Source organism: Sinocyclocheilus rhinocerous, unplaced genomic scaffold, assembly GCF_001515625.1.
Source record: "Sinocyclocheilus rhinocerous isolate Xijiao unplaced genomic scaffold, SAMN03320098_v1.1 scaffold897, whole genome shotgun sequence".
In the NCBI taxonomy this organism is placed as follows: Eukaryota; Metazoa; Chordata; class Actinopteri; order Cypriniformes; family Cyprinidae; genus Sinocyclocheilus; species Sinocyclocheilus rhinocerous.
In genome coordinates, this window is record NW_015649224.1 from 210,748 (window position 1) to 226,430 (window position 15,683).

The 15,683-nt window shown below is 36.6% G+C and overlaps 1 protein-coding gene across 1 annotated transcript in view; it reads left to right on the forward strand.

Annotated features, from left to right (window-relative positions):
- LOC107710333 (serine-rich adhesin for platelets-like) overlaps positions 1 to 15,395 on the forward strand; it is a 39,290-nt gene extending 23,895 nt beyond the window's left edge. Inside the window, exons 5-22 of the mRNA XM_016515081.1 lie at positions 3,127 to 3,174; positions 4,372 to 4,490; positions 6,097 to 6,307; positions 6,647 to 6,786; positions 8,061 to 8,187; positions 8,286 to 8,321; positions 8,427 to 8,566; positions 8,722 to 8,848; positions 9,409 to 9,563; positions 9,724 to 9,850; positions 10,212 to 10,244; positions 10,741 to 10,853; positions 11,063 to 11,192; positions 11,335 to 11,474; positions 12,812 to 12,935; positions 13,059 to 13,217; positions 13,332 to 13,491; positions 14,541 to 15,395. Of these exons, the coding sequence (XP_016370567.1) occupies positions 3,127 to 3,174; positions 4,372 to 4,490; positions 6,097 to 6,307; positions 6,647 to 6,786; positions 8,061 to 8,187; positions 8,286 to 8,321; positions 8,427 to 8,566; positions 8,722 to 8,848; positions 9,409 to 9,563; positions 9,724 to 9,850; positions 10,212 to 10,244; positions 10,741 to 10,853; positions 11,063 to 11,192; positions 11,335 to 11,474; positions 12,812 to 12,935; positions 13,059 to 13,217; positions 13,332 to 13,491; positions 14,541 to 14,629 (2,178 nt within the window). The 3' untranslated portion in view covers positions 14,630 to 15,395. The remainder of the gene's footprint in view (positions 1 to 3,126; positions 3,175 to 4,371; positions 4,491 to 6,096; positions 6,308 to 6,646; positions 6,787 to 8,060; positions 8,188 to 8,285; positions 8,322 to 8,426; positions 8,567 to 8,721; positions 8,849 to 9,408; positions 9,564 to 9,723; positions 9,851 to 10,211; positions 10,245 to 10,740; positions 10,854 to 11,062; positions 11,193 to 11,334; positions 11,475 to 12,811; positions 12,936 to 13,058; positions 13,218 to 13,331; positions 13,492 to 14,540) is intronic.
- The last annotated feature ends 288 nt before the right edge of the window (positions 15,396 to 15,683 follow it).

The following is a 15,683-nucleotide window of genomic DNA, read 5'->3' on the forward strand; positions in this document are numbered from 1 at the left end:
CATATGACCCCTTTAAGCACACAGTCGCAGCAGGAAAATAGCCCGCTGTCACTTTAAGAGCCGCACGGATCCAATTTACCGTTACACGCGTATTTTTATTCTCAACTCTTTACTTTCATTTGTTACATGACCGACGAAGGTATACACGAATAATCACTAAGCGCCGCATTTTGACACATTTTTGCGTGTATTTGACCGTTTAGGCGCGCACGCTGAGCTAAAAGATGACTTTCCGTGTTCTGTTCCGTCTCTGAGCGCATATACCTTCCTGAGCAGCAGCGCAAGTTCTCTTTCACGCTTTTAAAAACATGCATAAATATACTTCTATAAATCAAGCACGTCCCATTTTGCAAAAGTCACGTTACATGATTCTACTGATTTGCACGTGCAATTGGGCTTTTATGGAGGAACGAAAGCGCAGCGTTGGAAAAGGGGGCGGAATGGGGCGCAATAATCGTTTTATCTCGATTACTGTATTTTCATAATCGTTGGAGGACGAAATCGAAACTGTTTTCCGATTAATTGCACATCCCTAATTGGAACAGACATAGAGAAAACAATTATGTCACCTTCATGCCCCACACATATCAGTTTGTAGAGACCTTATAGGCTATATAGACTGATTTTCAGTTTCCTGCTGGATTCTAGGAGTAAACAGCACTTCATATTAATGATGTAGCCAATGTAGCCACCAACAAAAGGCTCTCTTAAAGGTCAATTTTTAAAGGTTTAATTATAGCCAGAAGTTAAAAGTAAGACCCACTCCAAACAAAAGTAGGTATTTTAAGCAGTTATGCATAAATTGGCTAGATATCTATAAGATGTCACATTCACTGTTCCATTGAGTTGATAGATCGGCTGTAGAGATACCGACTGCATCTCACAACCTTTTTCACTATGCATATTTTAAATATTCTGACATTCTGGAAAACATCTTTTCACAATGCCTGACAGTGAGGATAACATATAGAGGTAGCTTTATAGCATCTGCATTATGTAACTCATGTATTTGACTTTTCATTAAGAGCATCCCCATATGCAAACAGAGGAATTTGACTTGGACTCTTGTGTAATGTTGTCTCTCTTCCAACCTTGCCATGCCTCATTGCAAGTGCCAAGGCATGTCGCTCTGCAAAGTCTGGGAAGGGCTTTTCATCACCTCCTACATGCATAAATATGTGGCATTTACAAACAATGAGATCTTGACATGTATTGTAAAAACTTTGCATTCATCAAAAGCCATTAATCCACGTGAGAACCTCTTACACCTGATAAGTTGACCTCTTGATTTCCATTTCAAATGCCAACGGTTTGTTTTAGCATAGACAGCAGCTAACAGCAGATCTGCAGATGTCATTCTCAGTTTGTTTCCCCTCATGTATATACTGTAGTTTCCCTGAGGAACTCTAAGTATAATAAACATTTCAAACAGCTTGTCTTAAACACAGGCATTAGGCCTACACCAATCAGTAAATTTTTGCTGCATTCCAGTGCTGTTTTGCAAGAGTCTGGTTGACAATAGGGCTTTTCGCACCGCTTTAGTTCCAGAACTAAATGCACAGTACTAAAGTACTGGGACGATTTTGCGCGAACTATTTCCCAGTACTATTTAAAGGGTTGCATTCGCACCGACAGTGTGTACTAAGAAGTGACGTAAGCCGGTCGACAGTGACGTCATTTGTGCGCGGCGTTCAACAACAGAAACAAAGAACAACAACATTAACAACAGGAGGATGGAGGACGCTGTGATCGGAGCTGTGTGTTTGTTGTGTCTCGCGGGTTTCACAACAATGGACATGGAAAGTCGACGTATACGTAAAGCGATTGAAAGAACGGAAAGGAGGACTAAGAATCTCCAACGACAACTGACAGTGCTACAAGTGCCTGCACTTCAGCGTCCTTTTGCTTTCGCCTAGAAACACACAGCGTCTCCCTGACATAGCTGCGTCAACACTAACTGCGGTTACTGAAACTACGCCTTCTTTCTTTGCGCGCACATTTGGGCTGCATTATGCTAATATTTCCAGATAGTGAGGTAGATATGTGGGGGCGTGTTAGAACGAGCCGTTTTAGGGGGGCGTGGCAGAGTCTTAACTTTGATAAAGAATATCTCTTTGGTTTTGAGACTTTAGTCTTTGCAACTTCAGGGATCTTATCTATGCACAATCAGCTTGTAACACTCCAAAGAGAAAGGAAAACTTGAAATCGCAGCATATGACCCCTTTAAGAGTGGTTACAATCATCCGGGTTTAAATTGTGCTCAAATTGATTTGATATTGATGCAATATTTACACTGAAGCTCGCAGGCGGCTATGGTAAGGGGAATGACATTTCCCGACCATGCGCCGAGTGGTGCCAATCGCACTATGAAAAGGTTCCCGCGGTGCGAAAGGCCCTAATAAGGACGTGAGCCTCTCACATCTTCCTGCATGTGACTTTGAGAGGTAGAAACATCAAGTGTTGTGTAAAGTACTTGTTCTTCTATTGTCAAAGGTTAGATTTAGGAGTGTAGTGTTTCCTTTAAGAACCAAAGGTGATCTGTTTGTATGCTGAAATGCCCAACTTTACCACCATCAAAAGTACAGAGGGGATTGAAGATGAGAAAATTAATAGCAAGAATGTAGAATTTAATTGGGGGATTTTAATGAAGGGATCTAGATTTCAGTAAAATTAGTTTCTTCTTCTGAATATGATTTATTAATTTAATTATATCTGTTTGTATGCTGAAATGCCCAACTTTACCACCATCACCAGTACAGAGGGGATTGAAGATGAGAAAATTAATAGCAAGAATGTAGAATTTAATTGGGGGGTTTTAATGAAGGGATCTAGATTTCAGTAAAATTAGTTTCTTCTTCTGAATATGATTTATTAATTTAATTATCCTAAATTCATGTGACATGAAGTTTTGAACTGAATGTCTGATAATGTTGTAACTCTGTGATTTCTGACTGATCTTATCATAATAGCATAATATTTTACTTATCCACTAGTGCAAACATACTCTGAATAATTTAATTGTAATGCTTTCTTAAAATAGAAGTTATGCACTGTTTTGTGTATATCTGCATTTATTTGAATGAGGCTTCATCTCATTTAATTTTTTTCTTTTTTCTTTTTATTCAGCTCACAAAAGAAAAGGAGCATGGAAAGCTCAATCCTCGGCCTGGGAAGGTGAGATATTTCACACAACTGTCCTTTCTTTTCTCACTGATATTAAATGAATCTAATGAGGCCAAACCAAGCCCTGCATATATTCGCTCTACTGCATGTGCTCATTATATTAAAAAGTGGGAAAGACTGAGGCTGGTATTTAAGAACAGGTGAGAGAGATTAGTGGGTGTGTAACAGGCCCGCAGTGCACAGTGCAGATTTAGACCCACTTCATCTGCCAAATACACGTTTGGACAGTAAAGGATTATAAAAAGAGAGGTACAAATGACATGATGTCCTTTATCAAATGATTTTTAAAAGAAATGATGGATTATGAATTGTTAGTAGCCTACTGACACTCACACCAATTTTTTTTGTTTGTTTTTTGTATTTGGAAGTTAGAAAATTAAGTTAGATTTTGTGGAGTTTTGTGATTGTGATTATATCTCCTAATGGCAACTTTATATCTCATAGTGTGACTTTATTTATTTATGTTTGTTTGTTTGTTTACAGTATATTTATTTATTTATATTTTTATTTATTTTTTTAACTCTGAGGCAGAAACATGCTTCTAGAACATTCATGTAAGATTTCGTAGATCTGAAATTCTGTAATGTCAAGTTCATTTTATACATCATTATATAACATTTAATTGTATAATAGAATTATACATATAATCATAAAATACCATGTTTTATCATTCGTTCATTCAGGATTGCTGTCTGGTGGGAACATTAAACCACAATAACGCTTTTCCAGTACGCATGATTCAACTTGCCTCTGTGACATTTACTAAACATCTATTTTATATATTTCACAATTCATAGTTTTTAATGTGCATTATACATCTCTACCGAATTAGTTTTGGTTGACATTCCTGTGTTCTTCATCAGAAGCAAAGTAAAAGATTTAGAAAAGGTCACCGAAACTGGCTTGTCAAGCTTATTCTTGCATATTCTTGTCCTTTCCTTCTCTGACATTGACTATAGTCATCAGTGTATTATTGCAGCCTTAAGGTTTTGAGACAATAAATATGCCTTTCAAAAGTAGGACAGTGCGAATGGACATGTTTCGCTGTCAGTGCAGGACAAAGGCAGATTGTCCCTTGTCTAATATTAGCACATCTGCTGCCCCTAGTGGTTGAGATTGTTAAATATTAAACAATGCAGTCTTTGTAGAAAAGATGGGACTTTTTAAGCCGTTTCTTTTTTCTGTTAGATGTTAATCTATGACAAGCCTGGAATGACCGGTGGGAGAATTGAAGTGCGTGGTGATGTTGTGGATGCCACACCATGGGAGTTTACGGACACTATTTCAATCAGAGTGATCAGAGGAGGGTGAGTGGCAAACACAAACTGTGCACCTCCTTGCTGAGCTGACATGCTCATATAAGCATGCACATATCATTTTAATTTCTCTCACTTGTGATCTATATTTTGTAAATCATTTTAAGTGTGCACTTCAGGGGACTTAAGTTTTAAAGATGCATATGTTTGCAGGCAACATACACTACCTTTCAAAAGTTTGGGGTTGGCGCAGTTTTTCATGTTTTTGAAATATTTCAAAATGTAATTTATTTCTGTGATGGCAAAGCTTAATTTTCAGCAGCAATTACTCCAGTCTTCAGTGTCACACGATCCTTTGGAAATCATTTTAATATGCTGATTTGGTGCTCAAGAAACATTTCTTATTATCAATGCTGAAAACAGTTGTGCTGCTTGTGATACCTTTTTTTTCAGGAGAACAGCATTTATTTGAAATAGAAATATTTTGTAACATTGTTAAAGTCTTTACTGTCTTCACTTTTGATCAATTTAATGTTTTTTTGTTTGTTTGTTTGTTTGTTTTATATATAATAATAGGCATCATTATCCTGAAACTACAGAGCAATTGGCCAAAATTTATATTAATTACTTAAATTAAGTAATTAAAATTAAAAATTAAAATGGTTCAGGTCATGCTTGTTTTATAAGCATAGGTGTAATCAAATAATAATGCTGTTCAGGATGATGCAACATATTAACTGACACAGGACAGTAAATATACAGGAGTAAATATTAATGCACACTAAATAATGTAGTCACATTGGCTAGTGAAGGGAATCAGACACATTCCACATCAGTCTTAACATGAAGACTCTCTCTGCCTCCCAGCAATGAAACATCTCTGAATCACTGCAAAATATCATTAACTGCAGAAACACACAAATGTAGCTTTTTCTAATTGCTGTTTTTGAATTATACATTTTATACTAATAGGAACACCTCAAATCCACTGTATCATCTACCTTTGTCACTCCCTCAGCTCAAAGAGAGTTGGCTGATTTATGTTTATGCATAAGCAACTTCATGTTTGCCCTCATAATTTATCTGAGCGATCAGGCAAAGTCAGCTGTATTGTAGTTTGCCAAATGATGTCATAACATAACATTTGCTCCATCAGGTGTCAAACCCTTGCGTCAGTGTGTTTCAAGCAGAATTTAAGTAGGGTAATAGCTGCTAGGCTATGTATTTCAAAAAAGGGTCATAAATTGTGGTATGTGCGGGTTGGTAAGATTTTTTAAATATTTTTAAAAGAAGCTATGCTTATTAAGGCTGCATTTATTTGATAAAAACTAAAAGCAATAATATTGTGAGATATTACAGTTTAAAATAGCTTTTTTATTTTAATATATTTTAAAATGCAATTAATTTCTATGATGGCAAAGCTGAATTTTTATCAGCCTTTACTACAGTCTTTGGTGCCATATGATCCTTCAGAAATCATTCTAATACGCTGATTTGGTGCTCAAAAAATATTTATTATTAATACAATCAATGTTGAAAACAGCTGTACTGCTTAATAATTTTGGGAAACCTTGACACTTTTTTTCAGGATTCCGTGATGAATAGAAAGTTGTATGTTCTGTTCCTCATATTATGTCCTCTCTTTTGTCTTCCAAAGTTGGGTGTTGTATGAGAAGCCAGAATTCAAAGGGGAAAAGATCGCTCTGGACGAGGGGGACATCGAGCTGACAAATCCATTTGGACCACAAGATGAAGAAGTGGTTGATCGGCAGAATGGAACAATGCAGGATCATGGGGAAGAGGACCATGAGCCCAAGCCTCGGCTAAACAGGAAGTTCTTCATCGGATCCATACGGCGAGCAGTGAGAGTATGTCAGACTTGTGTTTGCTGTAGTTTTTTGTCATCTCTTTGATAGCTGAAATTCAAGTTCATAGAGATTCTTACCATAAGAGGCGAGATTGTTATAGCTTGTAAATGTGTCTCGGATGGATGGGATCATGTTTTGGTTTCACTGAAATGTAGTGTCACATCATAGCTATGTTATGAAAGGTTCAAGTGCGCCACCTTGTGTCCTGAAGCAAAACTGTGCCAGTACATTAGCGGAACTTCTGCAGACTTTTTAGGAACTCACGCTTGCAGAAGTAGTCTTTTTATGTTTTTTTCCCTCAATGTTCAGTAGGTTTAACACATTTTTTTACATTTCCAGGATTACAGCGTTCCTGAAATCAGCCTTTTCCCTGAAGAAAATGCAGAAGGCAAGAAGGTCACATTCAGAGACACGTCAGAAGACTCCAGAATTTTTGGCTTCCCAGTCAAAGCAAACTCCATCATCATCAACGCTGGACTGTGAGTGATCAGTGCAGCTTATTCCAGAACTCTTCCTGACATTTTCTGCACAGATTTTGGCAACACGTTCTCACTCCAAACTCAAGTTGTCACATATTGATGCTTGGTCAGGACCCGTTGGCATCGCCTTTGATGTTCAGAGTACCCCTTTAGCATCCCTTTTTGACGTGCAGGATACTCCATTGCTTTCAACTGTTTTCCTTATGCATCAGATCAAGACAAATTTAATGGTTTGCATGCATTTGCAAAAATAGAAATCATTTTATATGAATTTGTACTTTCATAGATCTTTTGGAGCACCTAACCCCACTCCTACCCTAAACCTACCCACTTCTGAGCAATATAAAACATGTAACAGGCAAATAAAAGTACAGTCACAGGTATGTATTGCAAAAACTGACAATAAAAAAGCTTTATAAAAGTATTACAAACAAGTCGTGTTGCATTCCAAGTCTTCTGAAGCCATACGATATCTTTATGCGTAGAACAGAGTAAATCATAAGGTTTAAATAGCTGAAAATGATCCCACTCCCTTAAAGCGCTCACGTCTCATTTAAAAAGATACTCCCGAACATTAGCATGATGCAATCGGTCACGAGACACACAAGAGCCAATGGCATTTCACAACCAAAGCTACTGTAACGCTTCTTGTGGAGGCAATTTTTGAATTTGTTCACAGACTGCAATACAGGATCTGAGCTTTACGGCAGATGGAGATGGTGATCGCGTCTATTCCTCTCACAAATCAATTGTTTTGCCTCAGAAAACTTGGAATATAAATACTTTTTGAATAAATTGTGACTGTAGTTGTATCTGCCTGTTATATACTATGTTTTATATCGGCAAACGGTTAGGTTTAGGGGTAGGAGTTGGGTTACGTGCTCATAAATGTGTAATGAAAATAAAATTGTTGTGAATGTTTACATTGAAAAATCACACCCCAACACACTGTATATGCAATAATGGCAAAATTATTACCCAATATATAATATAATTTAATCATGACGATAAAATTCCCAATGCCTTATTGCATATTGACGCCAAAGGTTTCTTATTTAAAGCAATGGAGGACTCTGCATGTTGAAAAGTGACGCTAAAGGTGTACCCTATGTGTCAAAAAGTGACGCCAAAGGGTCCTGACCAAGCGACCCTTTTGGGAGTGTGAATGTTGATTTTGGGTGAAAATCTAAAGAATACTTTTTTGCATGCATATATTCCATTTGGGCTCGATCAGAGTGTTTATTTGTTAGCATCACGTGTTTGATTTCCTCCAGATGGTTGGTGTTTGCAGAGCCCTTCTTTCAGGGTGTCCCGCGAGTGCTTGAAGTCGGGGGATTCCCCACCCCAGCCGCCTGTGGCGTCACACATCCATACGTGGGCTCCCTACATCCGCTTAAAATAGTAAGTGTCTCCTCCTCAGTCTGCTGTCCTTTTTGATCGATGATTCCACAGCATACCAGTAATTAAATGATGTATATTAATATAAGCGTTTTTCGTAGGGGGAACCTAGAGTGGAGAACCTCTATGAACCAAAAGTAAGTGTTAAGTTCATCAGCTACCATGTAATTAAGCAGTCATGTAATTTGTGTTGTTTACAGGATCAAGGATTATTCATGTTTGATATAATTTGTTTTTAACAGATTGTGCTCTATGAAAAGCCATATTTCACTGGCAAAAGCAGAGAAATCTACACCAGCATGAGAGATTTCCTGTCAAGAGTGGACAAGCAACAATCATTGTTTATGTTCAGTGCAGGATCCGTTAAGGTTATTGGAGGCTGGTGAGTACTGAAAGTATTTGTGTTTGATTGAGAATGAAGTGGGGAAGAGAGCAAGAACTGACCTATTTACTACACACTATGCAGGACAGTATCTGACTTATTTTGTTGTATTGCTCTCTCTCTCTTCTGCTTGACTTACTCCATCTGTTTTGTAGCTGGGTGGGCTATGAGAAGGAGGGTTTCCGGGGTCACCAGTATCTTCTGGAGGAGGGAGAGTACCATGACTGGCGGGTGTGGGGAGGAGTAAACTCAGAGCTGCGCTCGGTCCGAGTCATTCAAGCTGTAAGACAAACACAAAATAGATTTTACTATTTTATATTTTTGTATATGATAAACTCTCACCAAGATTCATACTATTTAGGTTCAATATTCTGGTGTTAATAATAATGCAATTAATAATAACAATAATATAAAACATTTTTGAAAATATAAATATTTTATATGATATTAATGTACTACTGCTACTACAAATAATAATATGAATAATAACAATAATATAATACATTTTTAAATATATTAAATACAATTTCTGTGAGTAGCTATAAATGCATGTAAATATTTATACTGAAAAGTTTAGAAAATATTAATATATTATTTTATGTTAATATACTACGACTGCTACATCTGTTTTAAAAATGTTTAATATATAAAATATTAATATATATTTATTACATTAATACAATAAATAAATAATACACGTATTTATGAATTAATCTATTTAAGCTTGAACAACATTTTGGTGTTTAGTGCACTTCATCATTAAATCTTATTGTAAACGAAATTAACAGATGTTCAAAATTAACAAGCGTTCATTTTTGGACTGTAAAATCTGCTTCCTGTAGGACCTGACTGAGCCCCTGCTGGTGTTATATGGGATGCCTGAAGAGGAGAAAGTGGAGAATGAAGAGCCCACGTTTGAGGTGACAGAAGCTGTCCCAGATGTGGAGCTGTTTGGGTTCGGCATCAACACCTGCTCCATCCACGTGCTGAGTGGAGCGTATGTTCTGATCCCTCCATCTTTTAATGTAGCGATGTTTGAGTGACTATAAAGCTCTTCCGCATATATTATCTGAGAGTTACTGTCTTATTGCAGTCTGGCGTTTTAATAAGTATGTGTTTTAATAAGTATGTGAACTGATTTTTCTTTCTTTCCTCAGATGGGTGGCCTACTCTCATGTGGATTTCTCAGGTAACCAGTATGTCTTGGAAAAAGGCTTCTACAACAACTGTGGAGACTGGGGCTCTGAAGACAACCGCATCTGCTCCATACAGCCCATCCTCACAGTAAGTCAGAGGCATTTCATTATTCATTAATCTAATCCAAACACTTTGTGCAAGGACTGTTCACTCAAATTGTGTGTGGTTGAAAATGTTTTGCATAAAGAGTAGATATTAGAGAACTTGGAGAGGCGCAATCACTAAACAGTTTCTTTAGTTAACACTTGCATCTGGTAATTCATTGTAAATGCTTGTGTATTATTTCATAACCATCTGCAATCCACTTCAACCAGATGTTAAATGTGCTGAAATAGTATTAAAGTATTTTATTGACATTAATTATTTCATAGCCATGAATTCCCCTGTGAATCTCCATTTAATATTCTGTCCTTGATTTCATTAATAAGGTTGTTCTTGTGTATTCCAGGCACCTAGTGAAGGACCCAGCTTTAGAAATGAGGTGAGCTGAATCTCTTATGCTCACTGAGGCTGCATTTATTTGATCAAAAATACAGTAAAAACAGTAAGATTGTGAAATATTATTACAATTTAAAATAACTTTTTTTCTTTTATAATATATTTTAAAATGTATTCCTTTGGTGGAAAAGCTGAATTTTCAGCAGCCATTACTCCAGTCTTCGGTGTCACATTATCCTTCAGAAATGATTCTAATATGCTGATTTGGTGCTCAAGAAACATTATTATTAATAATGTTGAACAGTTGTCCTGCTGAATATTTTTGTGGAAACCGTGAAGAACTGCATTTATTTGAAATAGAAATCCTATTTAACAGTGTTAAAAATTTTTTCATGTCACTTTTAATCAATTTAATGCATCCTTGCTGATCTGAAATCTTACTGACTCTAAACTTTTGAACCGTAGTATGTAAAGGAAATCTTCATCATTAACGCACTGCATTTAATGAAACATTTGCCCTCTCTTTCTCTTTGCTGCAGGTGCTGCTCTACTCTGAGCTGGATTTCCAGGGCACATGTAGGGTGTGTCATCAGAACCAGGCCTGTTTGCCTGAAAGTCTCAGTGTCAAGTCCTGCAGGGTGGTGGGAGGAAGGTTAGTGAGAAAATTTAGGGTAGGATAAATGTTTTGATGGATGCATGGATGAGCTGTGAAAGTATACAGCAGCCCTAAAATGCATGTAGACACATACACATACAAATGTAAACATTAGATTCACCATACATTAACATTCACTATATTCATGTTAATATATTTCTTTCAGATTGTGACACTCTGAATTTGTATCCCTCATTTCATTTCAGTTGGGTGCTATATGGAGGAGAGAAGTTCACAGGAAACATGTATGTTTTGTCTGAAGGAGATTATCCCAACCTGACTAGCATGGACATCCCAAATGACTCCAGCATTCGCTCTGTCAAAGCAGTTCCAATGGTGAGCAGAAACTCTGCTTTCTTAATATGTTTCTGGAAAGGAAGTGTTCAAATGATCCGGGCCATGACCCAATGAGAAATCCGTAGACGATACATTTAACTACATGTATCTCTCTTTTTTGCCCATTTGTTCTCTCTTTCAGACCTTTTCAGTGCCGTCAATCTCGCTATTTGGACTGGAGTGCTTTGAAGGTCGGGAGGTCACTATTGACACACAGATTTACAACATGTGGGAGGAAGGATTTAATACACATTTCCTCTCTGTTAGGGTCAACAGTGGCTGGTAAATTTGCAGTGCTGCTTATTTTTAGTACATTTGAGGTTTCATGTCTATTTTGTATGAGATTTTTAACATATATATGTTAAAACCACATCAATCTCTTTGCAGTTGGGTGTTATGTGAACATAGTAACTACAGGGGGCGCCAGTTCCTTTTGGAGCCCATTGAAATCACAAACTGGAATAAATTCAGCTTTATCCTTCAGAAATGATTCTAATATGCTGATTTGGTGCTCAAGAAACATTATTATTAATAATGTTGAACAGTTGTCCTGCTGAATATTTTTGTGGAAACCGTGAAGAACTGCATTTATTTGAAATAGAAATCCTATTTAACAGTGTTAAAAATTTTTTCATGTCACTTTTAATCAATTTAATGCATCCTTGCTGATCTGAAATCTTACTGACTCTAAACTTTTGAACCGTAGTATGTAAAGGAAATCTTCATCATTAACGCACTGCATTTAATGAAACATTTGCCCTCTCTTTCTCTTTGCTGCAGGTGCTGCTCTACTCTGAGCTGGATTTCCAGGGCACATGTAGGGTGTGTCATCAGAACCAGGCCTGTTTGCCTGAAAGTCTCAGTGTCAAGTCCTGCAGGGTGGTGGGAGGAAGGTTAGTGAGAAAATTTAGGGTAGGATAAATGTTTTGATGGATGCATGGATGAGCTGTGAAAGTATACAGCAGCCCTAAAATGCATGTAGACACATACACATACAAATGTAAACATTAGATTCACCATACATTAACATTCACTATATTCATGTTAATATATTTCTTTCAGATTGTGACACTCTGAATTTGTATCCCTCATTTCATTTCAGTTGGGTGCTATATGGAGGAGAGAAGTTCACAGGAAACATGTATGTTTTGTCTGAAGGAGATTATCCCAACCTGACTAGCATGGACATCCCAAATGACTCCAGCATTCGCTCTGTCAAAGCAGTTCCAATGGTGAGCAGAAACTCTGCTTTCTTAATATGTTTCTGGAAAGGAAGTGTTCAAATGATCCGGGCCATGACCCAATGAGAAATCCGTAGACGATACATTTAACTACATGTATCTCTCTTTTTTGCCCATTTGTTCTCTCTTTCAGACCTTTTCAGTGCCGTCAATCTCGCTATTTGGACTGGAGTGCTTTGAAGGTCGGGAGGTCACTATTGACACACAGATTTACAACATGTGGGAGGAAGGATTTAATACACATTTCCTCTCTGTTAGGGTCAACAGTGGCTGGTAAATTTGCAGTGCTGCTTATTTTTAGTACATTTGAGGTTTCATGTCTATTTTGTATGAGATTTTTAACATATATATGTTAAAACCACATCAATCTCTTTGCAGTTGGGTGTTATGTGAACATAGTAACTACAGGGGGCGCCAGTTCCTTTTGGAGCCCATTGAAATCACAAACTGGAATAAATTCAGCTCTCTGTCCTGTATCGGCTCCTTGTATCCAGTCAGACAAGTTAGTATCCCCTTCACATGACCAATTATTTACACAAGATAACTAGAAAACACAGCGTATTTCTTATGTATTTCCGATAATTTTGTATGTCCATTTCTTAATTGTGTGTTTACATCCCTATAGAAACAAAGACTGTTCCTCATCAAAAATAAAGAGACGGGCCACTACATATCAGTGCAGGGTGGTGTTGAGGACATGAAGACAGGCCGCGTGGTCGTCACAGAGCAGGTAGAGGGAATGAGTGATGTTTGGCTTTATCAGGACGGGCTCATCAAAAACAAGGTACTTTGCACACCATGATGTTAATGAATAATGCATGTATAGTTATTCATTGTTTACAACTTCTTCAAGTCACCCCCTCTCAGATTTTTTAAACGTATGCTCTCTTTTTGTCAGCTGGCTCGAACCATGAGTCTGCAGGTGATGGGTAATGTCGAGTCAGGTGCTAAGGTGGTGCTGTGGACTGAAACACGTGTGCCAGTGCAGACATGGAGCGCTCAGGTCAGCGGCACAATTTCCAGTGTCACCTTCCATGGAATGGTGCTGGATATCAAAGGTAAGATATAGTTTGGTGCTTTATGTACAAAGCACAAGCTTTATTACTGTTTATTGTAACTATTTATTTTATTATTTATTATATGGCAATTTATTTACTATTTATTATGAAAAATAAAGCTTTTTGTTTAGAATTAAAAATGTAAGGGTAGCTGACATCAATACAGCAGTGTCCAGCAGTGTCGTGCCATGCTTCATCTAAATCTATCAAACAACATTTTTCTGATCAACTTTTTTTTAATCCAATTATGTTAGCTAGCATTAATTAAGAAACTTTGAGTAATACATTAATTTTTTTTATTTGTATACTGCAGTATTACACTATGCTAAAAGGTGATTAAAATTTTGAAAAAAGTAATGACCCATACCATAAACACCATACACTACCGTTCTAAATTTTGGGGTCAGTACTTTTTTTTTTTTTAAGAAATATATACTTTTATTCAGCAAGGCTGCTTTAGTTTATCAAAAGTGTCAGTAAAGAAAAAATCTATTAAATCTAAAAATAAACGCTGCTTTTTTTTTAACTTTCTATTCATCACAATTACAATTTCCACAAAAAAAAATAAATAAATAAATAATAAAAAAAATATATATATTTTTTATTTTTTTATTTATTTATTAAGCAGCACTGTTAAAAACATTAAGCAACTGTTTTCAACATTGATAATAATAAGAAAAGTTTCTTGAGCAGCAAATCAGCATATTAAAATTATTTCTGCAGGATCATATGACATCACAGGAATAAATTACATTTTAAAATATATTAAAATAGAAAGGTTTTTTTATTGTAATAATATTTCACAATATTACTGTTTTTACTGTATTTTTTGATCAAATAAATGCAGCTTCGGTGATCATACAAAACGTAAAAAATTATTTTAAAAGTCTTACCGACCCCAGACTTTTGAATGGTAGTGTATACTTTCTCTTATGAATATAAAATATCTAAATTTCTTTATAAATATATGGGTTTCAACATAAATTGTGATTTTGGCAACACTAAAAACATTCTCCAGGCAATCTAATTTCTCTTTTTTTTTTTTACAGGGGGTAAGACATACGACAAACAACATTTAGTGATTCGAGAAGAGAATGAGGAACATGCCAGTCAACAGTGGGAGCTGGAGTTTGTTTAATCCCGCCCACTCTCTTCTTCATCTGACCCCCCTCTGCTTTTGACTCCACCCACTTCTCCTGCCCCAACAATACAAGCACTATCTGTGAACTGACATATGACACTATGAGGGCACCAGTGAATCATCCTTACATACAATCAGAAGATGTTGGGTGGGGAAAGTTTCTCCTGTCAGTAGAGACTGTATAATAGGTAAAACGAATCATAGGGTAATGTATTCCCATTTAAAAATGAGAGAGAAGCAGAGGTCAAATATCATTCAGCATACTAGTGTTCCTGATTGTGAAATGTAAAGCTCTCGCCTGTGATGTGTCTTATTTGCACATAGTTTGAATAAAACATATTACCTACAGGTCATTTACACGCTGTTGATGGTGCTGGTGGTTAAGTCACTTAAAAACTTTTTTTTTTTCTGTTTCCCTATGCATCACATGAGAATGTCATCATCCTATATGAATCCTGCAACTTTCCAAGCATTCTTTAATTTCTGCTCATTTTATTTGTTTACAAGCTAATGTTATTTTGTCTAATCATTTATTTGACATATTGGCTATATTCTGGTATGTATACTTTAATATCAATGTCTGCGATTAGTTTATAGTCATTGCAAAAGCTTCCGGAGTGAATTCTGGCAGATTTCCGTCTGTCCTGTTGTTTTTATACCAAAAAGTGTGCTGATGTCAGTCAATATAAAGTCGCCATGTTTTTGGAAAACTTTATTATGTATAAATGTTATTTTCAAAGTACAATGTGAAATATTATGTAACAGGGAGTGGTTTTAATTTTGTAATAAAACTATGTGAAAAAAAAATCATGTCGGAATTCATCACATTTTCACTTAAAGGCACAATATGTAATTTTCGCCGCTAGAGGGCGCGTATTCAAAATAAACAAAGAGACAAAGGCGTAGTTTGATGACGCTGTGACTGGGTGTGGAATCATGGGAGTTGTCGTCTTCATCCCCACAGCCGATGCAATCCGACGGGACTCGGGCAGAAATCATGTTCATGGATGAGCTAATGATTTATTAACATAGTAGAATGAAGCAGGGTGAG